Below are 22,908 nucleotides of genomic sequence, written 5' to 3'. Positions count from 1 at the left end.
TTACAGATGCCCCACTTTTGAATGGAAACTCTTCACTTGGTGATCACTGCAGTCAGGAAGGGGAAGTTACTGTTGGAGGCCTACCTTCACATTCCCATTCAGAGAGATCATCAGACGTTCCTTAGGTTTACGGTGTTAGGAAAGCATTTTTGGTTTCAGGTGCTTCCATTTGGACTAGCAATTGCACCTCACATGTTTTCCAAGGTGATGGTGATATAGTGGCTGTGACCTTGCACAAGGAGGGTATCCTAGTTCACCCCTATTTGGATACTGGCTTATGCAAGTGAAGTCAAGGAACATTTGCCAACAGTCAATTTGCAAGGTGATACATCTGTTGCAGACTTTGGGATGCGGTTATAAATTTTACCAAGAGCAAGCTCCTTCCATCATGGAGTCTGGAATACCTGGAAGCGTGTTTGCAGACAAATGTAGGCAAGGTGTTCCTTACAGCAGACAGGATTCTTAAATTGCAGGGTCAGATCCATCTCTTGTTACGCTTGAGGAATCCCCCAAGGTCTGGGATTATTTCTAAGTCCTAGGCTCCATGACGTCTACAGTAGACCTGGTTCCTTGGGCGTTTGCTCACTTGAGACCGTTAGAGTGCTTTTCTGTCACAGTGGAATCCCCAGTCGGAGGATTTTGAGGTTAGTTATTCCTGTCTGGGGAGGCAGAGCTGGTCTTCCTGGTAGCTGTCATGGGGCAGCCTTTTCAAAGATGTGGAACTGGAGGTTCTGGATCGGGTCTAGTAACTACAGATGCCAGTTTAAAAGGCTATGGAGCCACTTGTCAGGGGCAGGTGGCACAAGGCTTGTGGTTGGTGTCAGAAGCCTTGTGGTTCATCGATCATTTTGAAAGAAGAGCGATCAGGAAAGCATTGGTGTTTTTCCTTCTGTTGGTTTGGCACAAATCAGTGAAGGACTTGTCCAACAATGCAACAGCAAAGAGGCACCAAGTGCCCGGCAATTTCCTCAGATGTTGGGAATATTCCATTGGGCAGAGAGATATCTAAAGGTCTCATCAGCATCTCATGTGGCGGGAGTAGAATGTGCAAGCGAATTTTCTGAGCAGGCACACTCTGGACCCCCAGAGAGTGGGAGTTGGTGGAAAAAGTAGTTTTGCTCATCGAGGCCACTTGGGGAGTTCCCCAGTCGGATTTGATGGCAACAGGACTGACTGCCAAGGCTCCATGGTTCTTTAGCTGAAGACAGGAGGCAGTCAGAGGACCTTGACATGCTTTCCCGGCCATGGCCTCAAGAGAACCTACTTTACATGTTTCCTCCTTGGCCTTTAGTTAGGCAGGTTAATTGGGTGCATAGAAAAACATTTAGAAACGGTGATTCTGGAGGCTCTGGAGTGGCCTAGACATCCATGGTTTGCAGACTTGGTGAACCTCAAATTAGAGGGTTCCTTAAGACTCAGTTGTATTCCTAGTCTGCTATGTCGGAGTCCAGTTTTCTTGGAACAGGTGGACTGCTTTTGTCTCACGGCCTGACTTTTGAGAGGAGACGGTTGAGAGACATGACCTTGCTTCAAGCTAGGAATCTGTGACTTCTCTGGTGTACATGCGAGTTTAGATGACATTTGAGTCCTGGTATAAGACTGGGATTGCCCTGCTTTTGGGCTTTGGTTCTGCAGATCCTATCCTTTCTGCAGAGAGATTCATGTGAGCTCTCTCAAGGTACAAGTGGTGGCATTGGCCTTTAAAGAGGGAAAATGCAGGAATCTTCACCTGCCTTGCACCCGGATGTATTGAAATTTCTCAAGGGAGTGCAGCATTTGTGTTATCCAATTTGGTGGGTTGTAACACTGTGAAATCTTAATTTGGTTTTGAAAGTGGTGTGTAAGCTCCCTTTTGAACCATTGAAAAGGGCTTCTTTGAAGGAACTTTCCTCAAAGATGGCATTGTTGGTATCTATTTGCTCACAGACATATTCCAGAATTATAGGCTTTTGTCATGCAGGGATCCCTTCCTTCAGTTTTCGAAGGATCGGGTTTCCATTCGAACGGTGCTATCTTTATTTTTTGCCGATGGTGGTACCTTCTTTCCATTTGACCCAGTCCGTGGAATTGCCTGCTTTTCAGAGTTTGGATTCTTTAGTGCATGCCAGAGAGCTTCCTGTTTTGTGTATGTGTAGAGCTCCCATGCGCTAGTTGAAGGTCACAAACAGTTTTCATAAGTCAGATCATTTGTTTGTGTTATTCAGTGATCGTAATAAAGGGGAGAAGGTAACAAAGGCCTCTATTGCCAGATGGATTAAGGAGGCAATAGCCTCTACCTATATTTGCAAGGGGCTATAGGTCCCACTAGGCCATCGGGCTGATTCCACTAGAGCACAAACTGTGTCTTGGGCTGAATGCCAGTTGGTGTTGCTGCAGAGAACTGCAAGACGGTAACTTGGTCTTCTTTGCCAATTATTACAAGCTGCTTGTTTGGGCTCCAGGCTCAGAAGGGTTTGGTGAGAGAGAGCTACTAGCGGGTCTTTCGGGTTCCCACCCAGTTTAGGGAAGCTTTGGTGTATCCCATTCATATGGACTCATGTGGGGGACAAAAAGGAAGGAAAATTTGATTCTTACCTGCTAATTTTCTTTCCTTGAGTCCCACAAATCAGTCCAGAATCCCACACTAAATTTATGAAGACCACTCTTGTCTCTGGGTGTATATAGGTCAGATGACTGGTTTTGTTTTGGTGTTAAAATTCCTCTTGTTGGAGAGGGTTCTCCAGCTGGAATTGAAGTTACCAATTAGTTTTACTTTTCCCCAGCTTGAACTTAAATGGGGATAACTTGTTTGTTCTTAACTTGGTTACAAATTATAGTGAGCGACTGAAGGTGGCACACTGTCTTGTGTACTAGTAGTACAGTAAAGCTTTTATTCTTTGTCTCCATCTGCTGGTAAGAGAGAAAACCCAATTCATCTGATCAGTGAGAACTCGAGGAAAGAAAATTAGCAGTTAAGAACCAATTTTTCTGTGTGTAATTCCAGTAAAAAGGGGTTACAGATTCCAAAGAATCTGTTTCTGCAGGACCATAGTGGCTTCTAGTATTTTTCACAATCTAAATGATGTGAAGCCATGAAAGTCCTCCTAAGCAGCTTAAGCTGTTTTTACTGTGCAGTAACAGAGTATTTACTAGAAGGGATTTTAGTCAGTAAAATGTGGACATTAGATGCAAGAGTCTAGGAACAGGCAATATGTTTTATTGTTTCCTAGAGATTGTTACCTTGGGGAAGCCACATCAGGGCTGGGGAAGAGGTAACTGGGAAATCCCAAATGTTAGTTTGTATTCGTGGTACAGCCCCCAAAGATCAGAAGATTGAAGGGGCTGGCATGGCCCATGCTACTAAGTTGATTGCATCATTTGTGTAAATCTTTACAACTGCATCAAGGTTGTAAACAAAAGCCGCCATAGTATCCTTTGGCATACTGTGACCCACGTTCTCATTCAGAGCAATTTGTTTCACAAAAACTAAAAGGTTTATTATTTATTTATTTATTTATTTATTTAAGTTTTTTATATACCAACATTCAAGACAATAGTCCCATCATGCTGGTTCACATGAAACAGGAGTGCAAAATAAACTTAAACTTGAACAATAGTGCGGAAAAGGCAGTTACATGTAACAAGGAAAAATAGAACTTGGAGAACTTGGTTTCAAGAAAAACCAGGCTTAACTAAATTAAGTAAGTGGCACAGTAGCACTGGTATAACAAGATTTCTCTCTTAGAGTTTTCCATGACCTTTTAAATGAGAAACAAATATTTCAAGCACTTTCTTTGTACTATGGTTTCATAAAGGTTGTGCTAAGGAAGTTGAGTTTTCTATGAACCAAAAAAAGATGACTTTTTGAAGGTATGTTGTGGAAGGTTGACACATTGCACATTCTTAGCTGTGCTTTTCCTGCGCTGTACACCTTGTTCCATTTGTATAGGAAAGCTAATGGAGCAAGCATGCATAACACTTATAAAAAGATCTCTTGGACATTTATAGTATACACTGAAGTTCTGTGTTCGATTATTTTCTTTAAGGTTACATAAATGAGAGTGGCCATCTAAACTTGGCACGATTTGAGAAATATCTTATAAAGTTGTCAGATGTAAGTACTTTTTGCAAATCCTATTCAGACTATGTGCGATGCAATACAGTTTATTTTATGGCTGCCCACTATTCCTCTTCTCTATGGAGGGATATGTCCTGGAGATATAGGTACTGTGAAGGCTTCCATTTATATAGAGATGGTTCATGTGTAACACTTAGATTTATTTAAATACTTCATGCAAATTTCTAAACCAGCAAGGGCCCTGAGAAAAGTTGCATGATCACAGAGCAGAAAATGGCCTGTGCAGTTCAGGATTCCCTTCATTTTTTGCATTGGGTGTTTAGGAGTCCAGATCTTGGTCTGAAATGAAAAGTGGTAATCTTAACTAGATAGTTGTGAATATTAACTTCTCCTGTTTTGGTTCTCTTGTTTCTTTTTTTTTTTTTTTTTATGGTTTAACACTTTTTTGGAAGTGAAGGTATGCACTTTTTAATATTGCCATGATCCATGTTTTATTACTATCTCCTTCCTAAAGTCCACTCTGTTTATGCTTTGTTAAAAAATATGATACTTTGGAGGGAGGAACGTGGTTACTGATGACAGTTGGAACCGCAGCACCCTGTTTTATTTGGAGTAATAGTAATGGGAAAATGTTAAGAATTATTAAGCCTTAAAATGAGAACCACCAAAAGAGAATCTCATTTATTTTAACTACCAGTTGAATTACCTTAGGAATAGATAATTGCTGTTGTTAAATCCCTAAATTTTGGGGTCTCCTGTAAACATTCCACCAAGTAAGTCATAAAGTACAGTTCTTCAATCATTTATTACATATTTCTGCACTGTTTAGACCCCAGTAAGTTCCTTGTGTATTCGAAGAGATTGCTTTTTTTTCTGTAACTTTGACCTCTTCTCACAGTTTGATCGGGAACACTTCAGTGAAATCTTTGTTGACCTAAAGTGGTTTGAAAGCAAAATAGGTAATAAATACCTGAATGAAGCAGCAGGTAAAGCAGCAGAAGAAGCGAGGAGCCACAAGCAAAATAAACTTCAGGTCTGTCTGATCAGTACAAACCTCAGGAATGCAGTCATGGATAAATAACAGAAAACTTAACAAGTCAAGTAACATCGCCACAGGCCTTTTTTTTTTTTTTAACAAAATATTTTTTTTGAATGGAGGTGTTACCTAGTGATTAGAGCAGCAGACTGAGAACTAGGAAAGCCAGGGCTCAGATCCCCTGTGTCCTTGGGCAAATCACTTTTCCCTCCATTTTCCTCAGGTACTAACTTAGGGGTAGATTTTATAAAGTTGCGCGCATCAATGTGAGCACGCTACCTGGCACGCACGCATGGACGCGCGATTTTATAACATACGCAAGCAGCTGCGTGCATGTTATAAAATCGGGGGTCGGAGAGCACAAGAGGGTGCACAATTGCGCCAACGCCCGCAGCCTTCCCCCGTTCCCTACCCCCCTAGCCTTCCCTCACCTAACCCCCTCAAATTTTTATTTTGCCTGTTGCTCCTGCCTGGAGGCAGGTGCAAGTAGCACGCGCCGGCACAGCAGCAAATGGCTGCTGTGCCGAGGGCCTCTGGCCCTGCTCTCCCCGGACCACCCCCTGCCTGTCCACTCCCCGATGCCCCGGGACATACGCGCGTGACCGGGCCTTTTAAAATAGGCCCGGCGCACATAAGGCCGATCACACGCGTAAATTTTTTAAAATCCGGGCCTTAGATTGTAAGACCGCAGGGAAAAAGACCTAACTTCTGTACCTGAGTACGGGTTTACAAAGGCAAGTAATTTAAAATCGGATAATGAATGAATAATGGACATTTTAAGGGTTCTAATTTTTGGGGGGGAGTTTGGAGATGGTCAAAAACATGCGCATAAGAATTAATTTCAATCAGGCAGATTTTGAATATCTCCTGAGGCATCCTTGATTGTCTTTTGTCTTGTTGAATTGTGGAAAAATTGTCATGAGTAAACTGTCCCTAGGTACTTCATGTGGCTGAAGAATTTTGAGACCTAACTGCTGGAATTGACCCATCAGTATCATTTTAATAAGTAGTTGCAAGCACAGAAACATTTCCCTTCATTTGTGCTGTTTGTTTCTACATAAATAGCTGACTTTTGATTCAAGTATTTTTTTCGGTTTTTGTTTTCATGAAAATGTCATTTTTCTAATATTTTAGTTAAATGCCTTTTTTTTTTTAATTGGATAGGCTGAGGAAGACTCCCTTTGCTTAGCTGCTTTAGACAAAACTGAAGCGGATGTGGGGATGACTTCTAAAAGTAAGTAGAGATTATAGATTCGAGAAAGTGCCGTCTTGTGTAAACCTTGTTGCCCATAATTTTTCATCATTGAGACTATTTTGTGTTTCCACTTCCTTATGTGTGTGTGTGTGTGTGTGTGTGTGTAAAATGTAGAAAATTTTGTAGGATCATTTTTTGTTCCGATTTTTATTTCATTGCCAAGTACATAGTGTGAGGTTTTTGAAAGTTGTTCCCTCGCCCAGCGCTATAAATCTAGTGGGTGCTGTGTGGCTCTCGTTAGAATCCTGTGCAGACAGCAGACTAGTAAATGTAAAGTATGAATGTAGCATGAACAACGGAAATGTAGGTTCGGAGAAGAAGGCTTTTCAAAATGGAGGTGCGAATACAATAAAAGGGGCATATAAAACAAATATATGAAAAAAAATATATATACATATGTAAAATGGATACACGTGCACAAAAATAATCAGTCTAAGAAGGAGGCCGCAGAGCCAGCCACAGCCCTGGTGGGCAACTCTTATTTTCATGCTTGACACAGCTCCTTGCCTTTATTTCAGATCTGCTGGACGAGGATCCTGAAGATGATGACCTTTTTGAGACAGAGTTCAGGCAGTACAAGAGAGCTTATTATATGACTAAGATGGGTGTGGAGGTGGTCTCAGAGTGAGTCTCCAACTATGTTCACTTTTGCTTCTGCCTACAGAAGAGAAACCTACAGTAAATGCACCCCATTTTATAGTAGCACCTTCATAAGATGTTCACCGCCACTTTACAGGTAGAAGAAGAAACATGACCAGGCAGAGGTTGGTTTGGAAAGCATTTTGCAGCAGACCTTTTCCTCTCTGTTAGGTGACTTAGCAACGTTCTTCCTTTATAGCTGACAGAAATGTTTCTGATTTTCACTTCACGGCTCCCTATATCACAACCAAAATTGTGTGCTAGCTATGACCTGCCCATAATTTGACTATGAAAAAAGAATTTGTCTTGCTAGTGCTTGGGTTTATAAGAAGTAACAATGAGTCTGAGAGTGTCCTAAACAGGAGGACACTAAGTTAGTTTACCCAGGACTTGTCCTAACATCTTTTGGTATAAATGTTTAGCCTTAGATAACTGAATTATATGAGGAAAACTCATCTTGTAAGTCTGTTTTTGTTTTGTTTTTAAGTGAATTTCTGGCTGGGCAGGCGGAGTGTTATGTCCAGGCTATACAGTGGATTTTGCACTATTACTACCATGGCGTTCAGTCTTGGAGCTGGTAAGACAGTTAATATGTACTGTGTAATATGTAACCTTTCAGCAATGATACAGTATGCTTCACATTGACTTTGAAAAATTCCCCAGTTTCTCAGAGTTTGACATTTAGAATTTTGTGTTTACCCCTGAGTGTATTTTCACTTATAGCACAGTGGGCAGAAGTCATGCTGCATCATCATCTTTGTCCAGTTTACATGATTAATTTTGGGATCTTTTGCAGGTTTCATTGGGCCAACATAAGAATTATCCAAATATGATTTACAGCTGAGCACCTTCTATTTAAAAGGGTCTCGATCATGTCTCTTCTGGATAATGGATAGGAACAGTTTTTTTTAGTTCTAGAGAAATTTTGGGTAATAGATGTTTTTCCAGATAATAGAACAAAGGCTGAAGCCCAGGATTTTTCCATGTAATGGGGGTTTGTGAATACTGGCACTTCTGGTCATTGGTTCTCTACTCTCTTTTAGCCTTTGAGACCACATAGATCGCATCTTCAAGATGTGGTCTGGTAGCTCATGCACAACATTCGGTGATTAATTCTTATGTTATTCCAATGAAAGTTATTACATTGTAGAAAGAACCACATTTTTCCAGGATGCACATGGCTGATAGAACTCTGTACTGTTGAAACATTTGATAATTTAATTCATATGATAGATTAGGACCCCAAAACAGAGCGTTGTCAGAAATAGAGTAAATGTTCCTTGCTTTGAGAGCACACATGGACCAGTTGATTTTTAAATCTGCCAACATCTACTATGATGCTGTCTTGCAGAGTATGAGTAACCCCTGGCCCTATAGCCTGCCTCTAATTTAAGCTATTGATTGGTTGACATCGGAATATGGAACAGTCAAAAGCACAAAGCAGCTGCCGTAAAATTGCTAATGAATGTTAGTGAATTATGGAGAGCCAGGTTAAGGGACCAGAAAGAAAACAGCATACGGGTGCCTGGATCTTACTACCTCTTGATGCAGCGCAGAGGTTTCTTTCAGTTCTTGGAGAATGCACATTGTGTTTCATTTCTCCGCTTTGCTGTGGAATTGACTGTTGAGCAGACGTGCATAAAACCTTTTAGGAAGCTATGGTGGATGCCTCGCCTTATGGTTAAGGGATGGACTGAATCAAATCATAGTGAACCTAGAAGATGTGGTAGACCTGATTGACAAACTGAAGAGTAGTAAATCACCTGGACCGGATGGTATACACCCCAGCGTTCTGAAGGAACTAAAAAATGAAATTTCAGACCTATTAGTAAAAATTTGTAACCTATCATTAAAATCATCCATTGTACCTGAAGACTGGAGGATAGCAAATGTAACCCCCAATATTTAAAAAGGGCTCCAGGGGCGATCCGGGAAACTACAGACCGGTTAGCCTGACTTCAGTGCCAGGAAAAATAATGGAAAGTGTTCTAAACATCAAAATCATAGAACATATAGAAAGACATGGTTTAATGGAACAAAGTCAGCATGGCTTTACCCAAGGCAAGTCTTGCCTCACAAATCTGCTTCACTTTTTTGAAGGAGTTAATAAACATGTGGATAAAGGTGAACTGGTACTTGGATTTTCAGAAGGAGTTTGACAAAGTTCCTCATGAGAGGCTTCTAGGAAAAGTAAAAAGTCATGGGATAGGTGGTGATGTCCTTTCGTGGATTGCAAACTGACTAAAAGACAGGAAACAGAGAGTAGGATTAAATGGACAATTTTCTCAGTGGAAGGGAGTGGGCAGTGGAGTGCCTCAGGGATCTGTATTGGGACCCTTACTTTTTAATATATTTATAAATGATCTGGAAAGAAATACGACGAGTGAGATAATCAAATTTGCAGATGACACAAAATTCAGAGTAGTTAAATCACAAGCAGATTGTGATAAATTGCAAGAAGACCTTGTGAGACTGGAAAATTGGGCATCCAAATGGCAGATGAAATTTAATGTGGATAAGTGCAAGGTGATGCATATAGGGAAAAATAACCCATGCTATAATTACACAATGTTGGGTTCCATACTAGGTGCTACAACCCAAGAAAGAGATCTAGGTGTCATAGTGGATAACACATTGAAATCGTCGGTTCAGTGTGCTGCGGCAGTCAAAAAAGCAAACAGAATGTTGGGAATTATTAGAAAGGGAATGGTGAATAAAACGGAAAATGTCATAATGCTTCTGTATCGCTCCATGGTGAGACCGCAACTTGAATACTGTGTACAATTCTGGTCGCCGCATCTCAAAAAAGATATAATTGCGATGGAGAAGGTACAGAGAAGGGCTCCAAAATGATAAGGGGAATGGAACAGCTCCCCTATGAGGAAAGACTAAAGAGGTTAGGACTTTTCAGCTTGGAGAAGAGACAGCTGAGGGGGGATATGATAGAGGTGTTTAAAATCATGAGAGGTCTAGAACGGGTAGATGTGAATAGGTTATTTACTCTTTCGGATAATAGAAAGACTAGGGGGCACTCCATGAAGTTAGCATGTGGCACATTTAAAACTAATCGGAGAAAGTTCTTTTTTACTCAACGCACAATTAAACTCTGGAATTTGTTGCCAGAGGATGTGGTTAGTGCAGTTAGTATAGCTGTGTTTAAAAAAAGATTGGATAAGTTCTTGGAGGAGAAGTCCATTACCTGCTATTAAGTTCACCTAGAGAATAGCCACTGCCATTAGCAATGGTAACATGGAATAGACTTACCGTATTTTTCGCTCCATAAGACGCACTTTTTTCCCCCCAAAAGTGGGGGGAAAATGTATGTGCGTCTTATGGAGCGAATATAAAAAAAAAAACACAAAAATCTAACAACCCCCAACCCTCCTGACTCCCCCAAGACCTGCCGACTTAATTTACCGCAACCCCCCACCCTCCTGACCCCCCCGACCTGCCGACTTAAGTTACCGCCCCCCCCCCCCCAAGACCTGCCAAACGTCCCTGGTGGTCCAGCGGGGGTCCGAGAACGATCTCCTGGGTGTGGGGCCGTCGGCTGCCAGTAATCAAAATGGCGCCGACGGCCCTTTGCCCTCACTATGTCACTGGGACCGACCGCTGCTATTGGTTGGTCTCAGTGACATAGTGAGGGCAATGGGCCGTCGGCGCCATTTTGATTACTGGCAGCCGACGGCCCACGCCCAGGAGATCGTTCCCGGACCGCTCCTGGACCCCCGCTGGACCACCAGGGACGTTTGGCAGGTCTTGGGGGGGTCAGGAGGGTGGGGGGTTGCGGTAAATTAAGTCGGCAGGTCTTGGGGGGGGGGGGGGGAGGAGGGTGGGGGTTGTTAATTTAAAGGGTTGGGATGGGGTTCCCAGAGAAAGAAAAGTTTTCTGATCTGGGGAGTGGACCGAAATGGCCCTCCCCAGACCCGAAAACAAAATGGGGAGAAAAAAAAAAGCTATGCACTCCCCTAATTTGCTCCATAAGACGCCCAGACGCAGAGCCAGTTTAGCACAAATTATTATTTTTTTTTTTTTATTTTCCCCCTCTGAATCCTAGGTGCGTCTTATGGTCAGGTGCGTCTTATGGAGCGAAAAATACGGTAGTTTTTGGGTACTTGCCAGGTTCTTATGGCCTGGATTGGCCACTGTTGGAAACAGGATGCTGGGCTTGATGGACCCTTGGTCTGACCCAGTATGGCATGTTCTTATGTTCTTAATTATGAGGTAGTTCACATGCTGTTCCAGCTAAACATCAACATTTATTTTTAATGAATTTATATAGCAGCAGATTATCAGTGTTATGTGATGATGATTTATTTCCTTGACATTGTTTCACATTTTTGAATTGCGTTAATGATAAAAGAAATTACCATTTTCATAGCCAACGTATTCATGAATAAAACAACTTGCTTATCTCTTTGCCTTGCCCTCTTATCCTGTCAGCTTGACAAAAATAGCCTTGGTTCTAATCTACTTTGCTTGCTGCCCAGTTCTCTTCTGATGATCTGGTTCAGTGAGAGTAACATCACAGCCATGTCTAATGTAGATGCCTTAGTATGATAGACCTTTTACTTGCAACATGTAAATTGGAAATAATGGGGGAGCAGATGTCTTACAATATATTTTCTGTGATTTGTTGGGGTGATTATAACTACACAATTTCCGTTTTGCTTTCTAGGTATTACCCCTACCATTATGCCCCTTACCTGTCGGACATTCGCAACATCAGCATGTTCAAAATCAAGTTTGAGTTGGAGAAACCTTTCATGCCGTTTGAACAGCTTCTTGCTGTACTTCCAGCAGCCAGCAAAGATCTGTTGCCTGAATGTTACCAGGTAAGCTTTATGAGCAAATGCTTTCTTGTGAACAATTTGGGCCTTGCTGGAGGAAAGGGAACGGGTGGTGTCTCACTCTTTGGTGTTTTATTTGCATGCCTGCTCTGCTGAGTGCTTTTGGACTAAGGTTTTGTTTTCTTTGACCCTTCTTTTATGCTCTTTTGCCTGGTTCTGTTGACTTTGAAATTCAACGATTGCGCGGTTGGTGTGTGCATCTGCTAGAGTAACTCATTGGAGATTATGGATAACCGTAGCAAGCAAAATTTGGTGGGCTGAAAAAAAGATCCAGCACGGCAGACATTTGAGAGAGCTTAAAAATTGGCATGCTGGCTAACAAAAGACAAAAAATTGATAGGAACCTTTCTAGATCTCTTTCTTCTTGTTAAACTGCAGTACCAGCATTATTTATTCAGATAATTCATTTAGAATTTAAAAAAAGAATATATCGTTCCACTCGCCTTTTTTTTTGTGTTGGTTTTAATTTTTTATGCGATACTAGTGTTCATAGTTTTTGGAAACGCCTATGGAATCCTCACACTAATGCATGCAAACTGTAGATGGAGCACAAACACTGGAGCAGAGACTCAGAAGGAGATTTTTAGAAATAGGAAATGTGGCCATCTGAAGAAAGTACACACTTTTCATTCCACAAGAGAGCGTGGCAGTGTAAGAAACAAAATCCATTAGAACAAAAGTCAGATCAGAGCTCGGAACTGGGAGGGTACTTTTCAAAGGTGTTTCCATGGGTTAGGCAATGCTTTAGCTGCAAAAATGGCCTGCTATAAAATGGCTGGCCTGCCGAGCATGCAGGTAGTTTGCATGCGCCTAAGTTTACCCAGACTGAGCAGAGGCTAGTTTGCATTTACGCACGGACTTTTGTATTTTAAAAAATAGATATGGAAATTTTACCCAAAATAATCTGCATGCAAATTATCTGATGTAAATATGTACATGTAGTTTTGCTGGCTAATTTTCAAAGAGAAAGTACTTTGAAAATTGGTGGAACTTATGCATGTTTTTGATTTGAAATTATGTGGGCTATTACAAAATTAACTTCAAAATCAGAGAAATTAATAGAATGAAATAAGCTGACTTTTGAAGAAGCTCTGTTACCTCTATGACCTGTATAGCATCCAGGCATAGTGGTAATAGTTTTTAGAATGGGGGGCGCACATGGGGTTTGCTAACACAGGCAGGGCTACCAAAGGGGTTTAATTGTGCTGAGAAAGGCTTTGCCAGGGGAAAAAGTGGTTTAATATTTTCCAGGTTAGCAAGTGGGACTGCCTAGGTGCTAGGTGCTCCTTCTGTGTTCCTTGCTACAGGAATGCATACCATATTCACTAAACTGCAGTAACCAAAGTGCATTAAAATTGCACATTGAAGCATGGTTTAATGCATCTTTGTAAGTAGGCCTCATTGTTGGCCAAAAAACCTGCTATTGTGTAACTCCTTTACCACCTTGAATTCTTGCATTAATTTTCAGTATCTGATGACCAGTGAAGACTCTCCAATCCTAGAGTACTATCCACTTGAATTTAAAACAGACTTAAATGGAAAGCAGCAAGAGTGGGAAGCAGTAGTACTAATTCCATTTATCGACGAGGTGAGGACTTTGAACTGAACAGTGTTCTTGTTAATGAGTAATAGGGTCCATTTATTCACCTGTGTTTTGAACAGTTATAGTTGTACCCTTTTGATTATTGGCCTTGCTACTTCTTTTTTTTTTTATTGCATCAAGGACCAAAACTGCAGGCAGTTATATTTCCGAGAGACTGCAGGCAATTCTAGCAATTTGCACATCGTCCTCTAGAAGGCGATGCTCATGTAAACCGTTGTTATACCTGTAACTCGGAGTGAAGGCCTGCGCCTTCTCCCACAGTTATCGATGTAAATCGTTTGCCTGTTCATATAAACCGTTGTTATACCTGTAAACCGGAGTGAAGGCCTGCACCAAACTTCGGTATATAAAAACATACAAATAAATAAATAAATAGAGAGATTTGATGTGTAAAAGTTCATATAAAGGCCAATGAAGTTTTCCTACATCATCAGTTGAGCTTCCACAACCATAGTATTTCCTCCTCCTAAGGAGTCCTCATTCTCATTTTCAGCACCTGAGGGGGACCACGAGGGAGGTCCTCTCCTCCATCTTCTTGAGAGACAGTCCAGTGCCCAGATCCAAATCTGGACTCTTTTCAATCTCTTCCTACTGGATGAAACCACAATGTCCCCCCCTGGACTTCTCCCCAGGAGGACCACCTTGCTTGGAGGAAATGTGAGATAAATCCTTAGGGTAGGGACAACTGGAAAAGCGTCCTTCCTAGCCAAGTATGACCTATGTAACAATAAAACAAACTCCATGGAGAAATTCTCACCAGAAGTAGAGGATCCCATAGCAGAGGCAGAAACCCCCTCAAAAATTTCTGTTCTAACTCATGCCCCCCTTTAGGAGATAAATGTGGTGGGTTCCCTGCACTGCCACCCATGATCCCCTGCACCACAGGAGCAGCTGACAAAATGAATACAGTTTATTTATTTATTTTTAATTTTTCTATACTGAAATTCCTGTACGAATACAGATCACACCGGTTTACATGATAACAACAAAATTCGCTTAGGAGCGTTACATATAACAAATAACATATGACATATAACATATAACAGAGAGCAACATAACTAAGGAGGCATCCAAATATGAAAAGATTTTTAAACTTAATATGTAAAGCAGAACATATCTTTACATAACATTCCCATTCTGATCAGCTCCTCTAAACAGCCAAGGTCTGAGTTGTGTGGCTGGTGCTAATGCTTACCTGCTGACTTCCTGCTGTTGGCTGCTGCAGAGGTCCCCAAGCTCCCTCACCTCCCACTGTGCACCCAGAGCAAAGCCCCACTGAATTTTCTTTAAATTTACAATCCCTGCAGGCCCAACAATGCTTCCCGCATTCTCTGGAGGCTGACATATTTCAACTGTGCCACAAGGAGAACTGTGTGAACCTGGAAGCTGAGTAGGCCAGATTTGCAAACTAAAAAGTAGTAAATCACCTGGACCAGATGGTATGCCTCCCAGGGTTCTGAAGGAACTAAAAAATAAAATTTCAGATCTATTAGTTAACATTTGTAACCTATCATTAAAATTATCCAATGTACCTGAAGACTGGAGGGTGGCTAATATAACCCCAATATTTAAAAAGGGCTCCAGGGATGATCCAGGAAACTATAGACCAGTGAGCCTGTCTTCAGTGCCAGGAAAAATAATGGAAACTATTCTGAAGATCAAAATCACAGAGTATATAGAAGACATGGTTTAATGAAACACAGTCAATATGGATTTACCCAAGGGAAGTCTTGCCTCACAAATCTGCTTCATTTTTTTGAAGGGGTTAGTAAACATGTGGATAAAGGTGAACCGGTAGATGTAGTGTGTTTGGATTTTCAGAAGGCATTTGACAAAGTCCCTCATGAGAGGCTTCTAAGAAAACTAAAAAGTTATGGAATAGGAATCAATGTCCTTTCATGGATTACAAACTGGTTAAAAGACAGGAAACAGACAGTAGGATTAAATGGTCAATTTTCTCAGTGGAAAAGGGTAAACAGTGGAGTGCCTCAGGGATCTGTATTTGGACCAGTGCTTTTCAATATATTTATAAATGATCTGGAAAGGAATAAGACAAGTGAGGTTATCAAATTTGCAGATGATACAAAATTATTAAAAGTAGTTAAATCACAATCGTCAGCTCAGTGTGCTGTAGCAGTCCAAAAAGCAAACAGAATGTTAGGAATTATTAGGAAGGGAATGGTGAATAAAACGGAAAATGTCATAATGCCTCTGTATTGCTCCATGGTGAGATCACACCTTGAATACTGTGTACAATTCTGGTCGCCACATCTCAAAAAAGATATAGTTGCACTGGAGAAGGTACAGAGAAGGGCTACCAAAATGATAAAAGGGATGGAATAGCTCCCCTATGAGGAAAGGTTAAAGAGGTTAGGACTGTTTAGCTTGGAGAAGAGATGGCTGAGGGGGGGATATGATAGAGGTCTTTAAAATCATGAGAGGTCTAGAACGGGTAGATATAAACTGGAGTGGAGTGAAGAGCAGTGGACTATGAACCAGGAGAATAGGGTTCAAGTCCCACTCGTTCCTTGTGACCTTGTGCAAGTCACTTTACCCTCCATTGCCTCAGGTACAAACTTACAGGCCGATACAGTAAAATTCGCGGGAGAGCAGGCGCTACTAGACGAGCACCCGCTCTCCCAATGCATGCCCAGGCCACTGTCCTGGGCGCGCGATCATGCAAATGAGGGCCCTAGGGCACTAGCGTGTCCCTAGCGCCTCCTTTTTGACAGGAGCGGTGGCTGTCAGCGGGTTTGACAGCCGACGCTCAATTTTACCGGCGTCGGTTCTCAAACCCGCTAATAGCCACGGGTTCGGAAAACAGACGTCAGCATAATTGAGCGACCGTCTTCCGACCCGTGGGCCGCCTACCAATTTTAACATTTTAAAAAATGTTTAAATTAATTTTGGTGTAAAAATAGCGCGCCAAACGCAGGTTAACAGTGTGCTCCACCGGAGCGCTCTGTACTTTATCGGCCTGTTAGATTGTAAGCCTTCTGGCATCAGTAGCATGGGATCTTCTTAGTGTTTGGGTACTTGCCAGATTCTTGTAACCTGGTTTGGCCACTGTTGGAAAGAGGATGCTGGCAATTTCTTATGTTCTTACACAGCAACCCAAGGAAAACCTTATTCGTAGCAGCCTGCACCATGGATCACTCAAAAAATGAGCTCCCTTCTGACTAAAAAGGCCCTCGGATCTTGAAGCACTCAGCAGTCCCTAACTGGGTGCAATGCATTTTAATTTTTTTTTCTTCAAAGAAAATCTGAACTGGACAAAAAAAAATAAATTTCTCTTACCACAGTCTGCATACTACAGAAAAGGAAAATAAGATGCAACCAGTTCAGGCCAAGGCAGGGTCCTGAGGGAGCACAGTTTCTGGATTGATGTGGGATGAGAAGGAAGCTTTCTTTAATCTACCTGGCTAATAATGTGTTATGAGGTTTTCCGCTAGGAACTTGTCCAAATCTTTTAAAACCCACTATGTTAATTGCTTTGTATAAAAATTAAGACTGATGTTCTCTATCTCAATCTTTGTAATCAACATTTTAGATGTGATTTGTCTCACCTGTAGTAATCAGACTCAAATTTACAAGCTCAAGAATACAATGCAAGAGACATTCATATTAGGGCAGGCCTGATGGCTCAATGCCGGTGTCATACGGAGGGTTCTGACTTTGATTCCAAAGTCAAGACTGCTCTTCAGGTCAGTCTGGGATGGGGATGCCTACAGAGGCAATGTTCACATTATCTATCCCTCTTAATCTCCCTCACCGACAACATCCTCATGGGTCTAGACAAAGGACAATCCTACCTACTAGCCTTACTGTACATCTCAGCGGCGTTTGACACGGTAAATCATTCCATTCTCATTAATCGCCTGGCTTACATTGGCATCGCAGGCTCTGCCCTTAGCTGGTTCAAGTCCTTCCTCAGCAATAGAAAACTATAAGGTCAGAATAAACAACAAAGAATCCCACCCCATATGCGCTATACATGGAGTTCCTCAAGGTTAGTCACTCTCTCCCACTCTCTTTATCTTCTCTGCCTCTGCCAGCTCCTTGCTAATCTAAAATTAACACACTATATTTATGCCGACGATGTACAGATCCTGATCCCCATAAGAGAAATCATCTCTAAAACAGTCAACTTTTGGAACAGCTGCCTCAATTCAATCAGCCTTCTCCTATCTAGCCTCAACCTAGTCCTCAACACTATAAAAACAGAACTTCTCCTCATCTCTACCAGTGACATCAACACCTCCATCAACAACCTCTCCACAGCCGCCACAACACACGTGAGAGATCTTGGAGCCACACTTGATAACCGACTAGACTTTAAAAAATTCATCAACAACACTACAAAAGAATGCTTCCATAAACTACACATCCTAAAAAGGCTCAGACCTCTCCTGCATTTTCACGATTTCCGCATGGTTCTCCAAGCCACCCTCTTCTCAAAAATAGACTATTGTAACGCTCTACTTCTTGGACTACCGGCAACCTCCACCAAACCTTTGCAGATGCTCCAGAACGCCGCCGCAAGGATATTAACCAATTCTAATAGAAAAGAACACATCACACCCATTCTCAAGAATCTACATTGGCTTCCCATTAATTTCAGAATCCTCTATAAGTCCCTCACCATCATACATAAAACCATCCACAAGCAGTCCTCCCTCCAGCTTAACATACCGTTCCACATGCACTCTTCCTCCAGACCAATTAGATCTGCTTACAAAGCGTCTATAATCGCCCCCTCCGCCAAGGCCACGATCCACCCTTCATTAAGAAAACACGCCTTCTCCACCGCCGGACCTTCACAATGGAACGCTTTACCCCCAGAGCTTCACCAGGAACAATGCCAGCTCACATTTAGAAAAATTGAAGACTTGGTTATTCTTACAAGCCTTTCCTTAACATCCTGCGTCGCAAACACAGACTCATGTTACAGTTAACGTGCAATTCTTGCTGTAACTTCGTTTAACTTCCCCCCTCCCTGACCATCTGTGACCTCCCCTACCTCCCCTTACGCCCCTCCCTCCCATACACCCTCCCTCTTCGAGATCCGAACTAAGTGCCGAATTAATTTGGAATTTATCTGTTTCCTCTCACGAGGTTCGATTACATTGTTTTGTTGATCAGCCCTATTATACGTTATGTTCATCCTTCTTTCTATTCATTAGCGTACTCTTTCATTTATAATTTATATTTAACTCTCTCCTTAATTTGATACTTGTTGTTTGTAACTTTTTTCACAAATTTTTGGGTTCGATGTAAACCGGTGTGATAAGAATCTGTCTTAACATTGGTATAGTAAAAAAGATGTAAATAAATAAAAATAAATCTAGGGGGGGAGGAGCAAGCCCAGATCATCCCTCAATTGCCACCTAGTGAATCCACATATGCAGGGTTTCCAAAAGAGCCCTGGTGCCTGATCCCTGTCGGTGACTGGGCTAGGTGAGTTGAGAGGGAATATAAAACAGAGGAAAAAATCCCTGGGTAGCTTCAAATGAAAGTTTATGGTGCCAGATTCCAGCCCTGAATCCAAATGAGGTAGAGGTCCTAAGGAGCAGGAGAGAGCTGCTGGGCAGAAACAAATCAAAGATGTGACTAGTGACACACATTAGGGAGAATTCACATTTAGTATTTGAGGTTAAGGATCATGTTTACTTGAAAGCTAATACCAGTTTTCTTATTTTAATATTAAACTGGCTAATGTTGCTTGTGCTGACCCGGTGTTCAGATTCTGCTTAGAATGCAGTGTGTCCAGGCCCTTCTAGGGTCAGCTTCTGAGGGAACCATCTCTGCAGTTGGTTTAGTATTCAGGATGTGGATATCTGTCCAGTGAGGATTACCATAAAACCTCCATTCATGTAAATCTGAGAGGCCCAGGACTTGATTGCTGCTGCTCAGGGTTTTAAGTACATTCTGATCTTTCAAGGAAAGGCATTTTATTCCACCAGTTCCTAAAGTGTAAAACCTATTGAAGAGACCGTTAAATGATGGTGTTTTCACCCACTGTTCCTGTTCTACAGAAACTGCTGCTTCAGGCGATGGAGCCCTGCAACAAACATCTGACTGAAGAGGAAAAGCACAGGAACAGGCACAGTGAATGCCTGAAGTACTGGTATGAGAAAGAAACTGAGTTCACCTATCATTCGCCGTGGCCAGAGAAATTCTCCTCCGTCAACAGGTGCCACACAAGGTAGCAAACTGAATACATCTGTCTGGAATAAAAATAAACCTGAGTGCATATTACTAGTACTCAGCTTTCTTGAAAGTACCCTAGTTCAGCTAAAAGCTGCTTGGATGCCATGATCTGAATGCACCTTCCTCCAGGCCATATCTATGCAGTTTTCTGGTTTTCTCAGTTGCGAGGTGTAAAAGAATTGTTTGGTCAAGGCCCTGACCTTCCTAGTCTTGATGCTGTATTGTCATCTGAGATCACGAGTGCAGACAGTTCTGCTCAACCTTCACAATCTATCGTTGCTGCGCACTAGTGCCACAGTCATAACATGATTCTGACTAGAAGGAACATTTCCGAAGGTCATGTCCTGATGGCCACTTTCAACAGAGTAAAGTGGCAGAGTTCTGATGCCAAAATGCCTGAGAATTTAGCAGCCCTAATCAAAACCCTTCAGTGGAAGTGAAAGGGTGTGTAAGACTTGATGGTGCCCTACTGCATGCATAGATGAGTCAAAACTGAAGGCTCTATCGAATGTCCTTCATTGCTTTCATCCTACAAAAATTCTGTTCCAAAGCAGTTTTACTATAGCAGCTCCCTGACTAAGGATGCCACAACCGGGCTGAACTTAACAAAATTAACTGCGTTCTTATTTTTGTTTGTTTCTAGATGTAAAGCAGTCTCGTTGGACGCTTGGATTGTTGATATAACTGAGAATAAGATAACAAAAGTTGATAAGACTTCATTATATTTTTGTGGGTTTCCTACATTACAGCACATCAAACATAAGGTATCTTAGCTGAGAAGTTTGTTTTGCACTTTAATATAAAAATCAGGTTTGCAAGAGATAAATTGCTCATAACCTTTTTTTTCCTCTTTTTTCTAGTTCTATCTGAAAAAAGCTGGGGTGCAAGTATTTCATCAGAGCAGTCGTGGAGAGAACATGATGTTGGAAATCATAGTCGATGAGGATTCAGATGAGCATGTGAGCACTGAGCTGCAACACATTGAATTAGCCAAGGCTACAACTCCTGTCACTGCCACAGCTGCTTTGGTCTTGTCATACACCTGGGTTGTAGGCAGGCAGCCTACTCCTCAACATTTCTATGCTGGCAAATGCACATATATTTGGTTTGTCTAACCGTCTGCGACACTTGATGTCACAGGCAGGGACTGTCAAGCCAGGTGCATACACCAGATACGTAAGCGCAGCACCTGAGGTGGGAGGAATAATGCCTTCAACCAAGTCCCGTTCTGCAACTGCCCCTTCCAACCTAGCCCCCTTACAGCAAGGAAAAACCCCCTAGCTCAGACCTCTCGATCCTCAGCGTTCGGAGCCAGTGTGGGTGGGGAAGCAGGGCAGAAAGCTGCAAATCACTCGGTGGTGATAACTAGTGTCCAGACTTGAGGGTGTACATGTGTAGTGGATTACAGAAGGAGCCATAGACTCTAGGCCCTGGCTGAAAACTTGCTGTGATAGCTGGGTAGATTTGGGAAAGAGGTTTATATAGAATGCAGAAGATGGGGGGCAATAGACAAAACTGTGAAATGCTGGCAGATGTGGAGCAGGCAGCTGCTGTGACAGTATGTTCTGATGTGTTTCTTCATCTCTGCGGGAAGGAGCCAAGGGGTTAGGTTTGCTTTGGCAATTGCCAAAATAGGCCCAGTACAGCTCAGCATTTCAAGTAAATTTAATTAAGAAAATACACCACTTAAACCTTCGTTGCCATTGCACCAAGCACTATACTATGGAAACAATGTTTTACTTGGAGGTGCCACATAATTTGAATATTCTACTGTATCAGCATATAAGCAGAGCAGGTATTTCTAGATTTGACAAAAGCATATCTGCATATAGCAGTCAATCCAGATCACCAGTGCGTTCTGCGGCTCTTGATCCTAGGGGAATACTTAGTTTTGTGCGCTTCCTTTCGAGTTAGCGACAGAACCACATACATTCACCAGAGATGTAATACTGGCAGCAGCCCTCAGAATGGAAGGAGTGCTGGTGCAGCTGTATCTCGATGACTGGTTCATCCAGGCAAAATCAGCAGTTCCCTGTACGTACCAGGATCAGTCCAGGACACCTGGGTTGTGACTCCGCACCAGTAGATGGAGACAGACTAAAACTTGTGGGCGGAGCCATATATGCCCCTGTGCCAGTCACAGCCCCTCAGTCTTACTCTGTCTCCAGTAGGTGGTGCAGGTCTAGTCACAGCCTCTGAGTGGCCTGAGGACTGATAGTTAGTTTAGTCAGGGTCATTCTGGTTTTATTGGTTTCAGTCTTTTGGCTTTGGTTATTTAAAAAAAAAAAAAAAGCAAATTTACAAGTGAGAAGAGTCAAGAGGAAGCTGTCCGTGCTGCCTCCCAGGGGGGTGGGAAGGTTCTGAGGGGACCATCCCCCCCTGGTTGAGGCCGCTGCTGAGGGTCGAGGACCTGGCCTACCACAGGCAGCAGCGTAGGGGGTGACATCGGGGAGCCCGGTTCACTCACCCCCAACAGAAGCAGAAGACCCAGGACCCTGGACAGCGGCAGGTTTGAGTACAAAAAAAAAAAAAAATTGTACTTTTATTTTTCTTGTGCGGCTCTCCGTTTTCTTCGCCGGTGGGGGTGTTTTCTCGGCTCGGTGAGGGACGGGGAGTGTTTTCGGCGGTAGGATTTTGTTTTTGGAATTTCTGATTTGTTAGTTCGCCACCCGTCCCGCCGCGACCGCGTGGATGCCGAGGGGTTCGGTTGCCGCGCTTGCGGCTCGGCGCGTGGCTCTCACGAGAGGGGATTTGCCCTGCCTGTGTTCCGGGTGGGAGGGAACGTCCGGGACAGACAGGGGGGGTCGATTCCGGTCGGCACGGTCGCCCTCACGCGATTTGGCAGTTCCTGTCATACCGGCTGACCCCTTCCCGCTCAGCGCGGAAGCGGCGGCCATCTTGGGGTCAGCCCGCGAAATTGGGCGCGAATCGACAGGGAATCCCAGCATGCCTCCCGCGTTGCCTCCTCGCCACAGGCCTTCGAAGGGGGGTCCTCCGGGGGGGGCTGTCTCCCCGGGGGAGGCTAGCGCGGAGGGGACCTCCTCGGTTTTGGGGTTCTCGGTTTTGGCCATTTTCGCGCTCCCACTGCGCAAGGTACTCAAGGGCAGGGCCCGCAGGCGCCAGGAACAGCATGGCCACCCTAAGGGGGATGGCCCACGGCAGGAGAAATCCGGGTCCTCGTTTTCGGCCGTTTTCGCGCTCCTGCTGCGCACGTTACTCAAGTACAAGGGCCGCAGGCGCAAGGAGAAGCATGGCCTC

General features: G+C 43.0%; 1 protein-coding gene across 2 annotated transcripts in view; it reads left to right on the top strand.

Moving 5' to 3' along the window:
• The window catches only part of XRN1 (5'-3' exoribonuclease 1), a 205,025-nt gene that overhangs the window by 39,864 nt on the left and 142,253 nt on the right, over positions 1-22,908 (top strand). For both annotated transcript variants that reach the window (XM_029615082.1, XM_029615083.1), the window contains 10 exons: positions 4,026-4,093; positions 4,956-5,090; positions 6,258-6,327; positions 6,867-6,972; positions 7,475-7,564; positions 11,666-11,822; positions 13,306-13,425; positions 19,476-19,645; positions 20,294-20,414; positions 20,511-20,609. In XM_029615082.1, coding sequence (XP_029470942.1) covers positions 4,026-4,093; positions 4,956-5,090; positions 6,258-6,327; positions 6,867-6,972; positions 7,475-7,564; positions 11,666-11,822; positions 13,306-13,425; positions 19,476-19,645; positions 20,294-20,414; positions 20,511-20,609 — 1,136 coding nt within the window. The remainder of the gene's footprint in view (positions 1-4,025; positions 4,094-4,955; positions 5,091-6,257; positions 6,328-6,866; positions 6,973-7,474; positions 7,565-11,665; positions 11,823-13,305; positions 13,426-19,475; positions 19,646-20,293; positions 20,415-20,510; positions 20,610-22,908) is intronic.

The sequence above is a fragment of the Rhinatrema bivittatum genome, chromosome 9, assembly GCF_901001135.1.
Source record: "Rhinatrema bivittatum chromosome 9, aRhiBiv1.1, whole genome shotgun sequence".
NCBI lineage: Eukaryota > Metazoa > Chordata > Amphibia > Gymnophiona > Rhinatrematidae > Rhinatrema > Rhinatrema bivittatum.
This window is presented reverse-complemented; position numbering and strand designations above follow the sequence as displayed.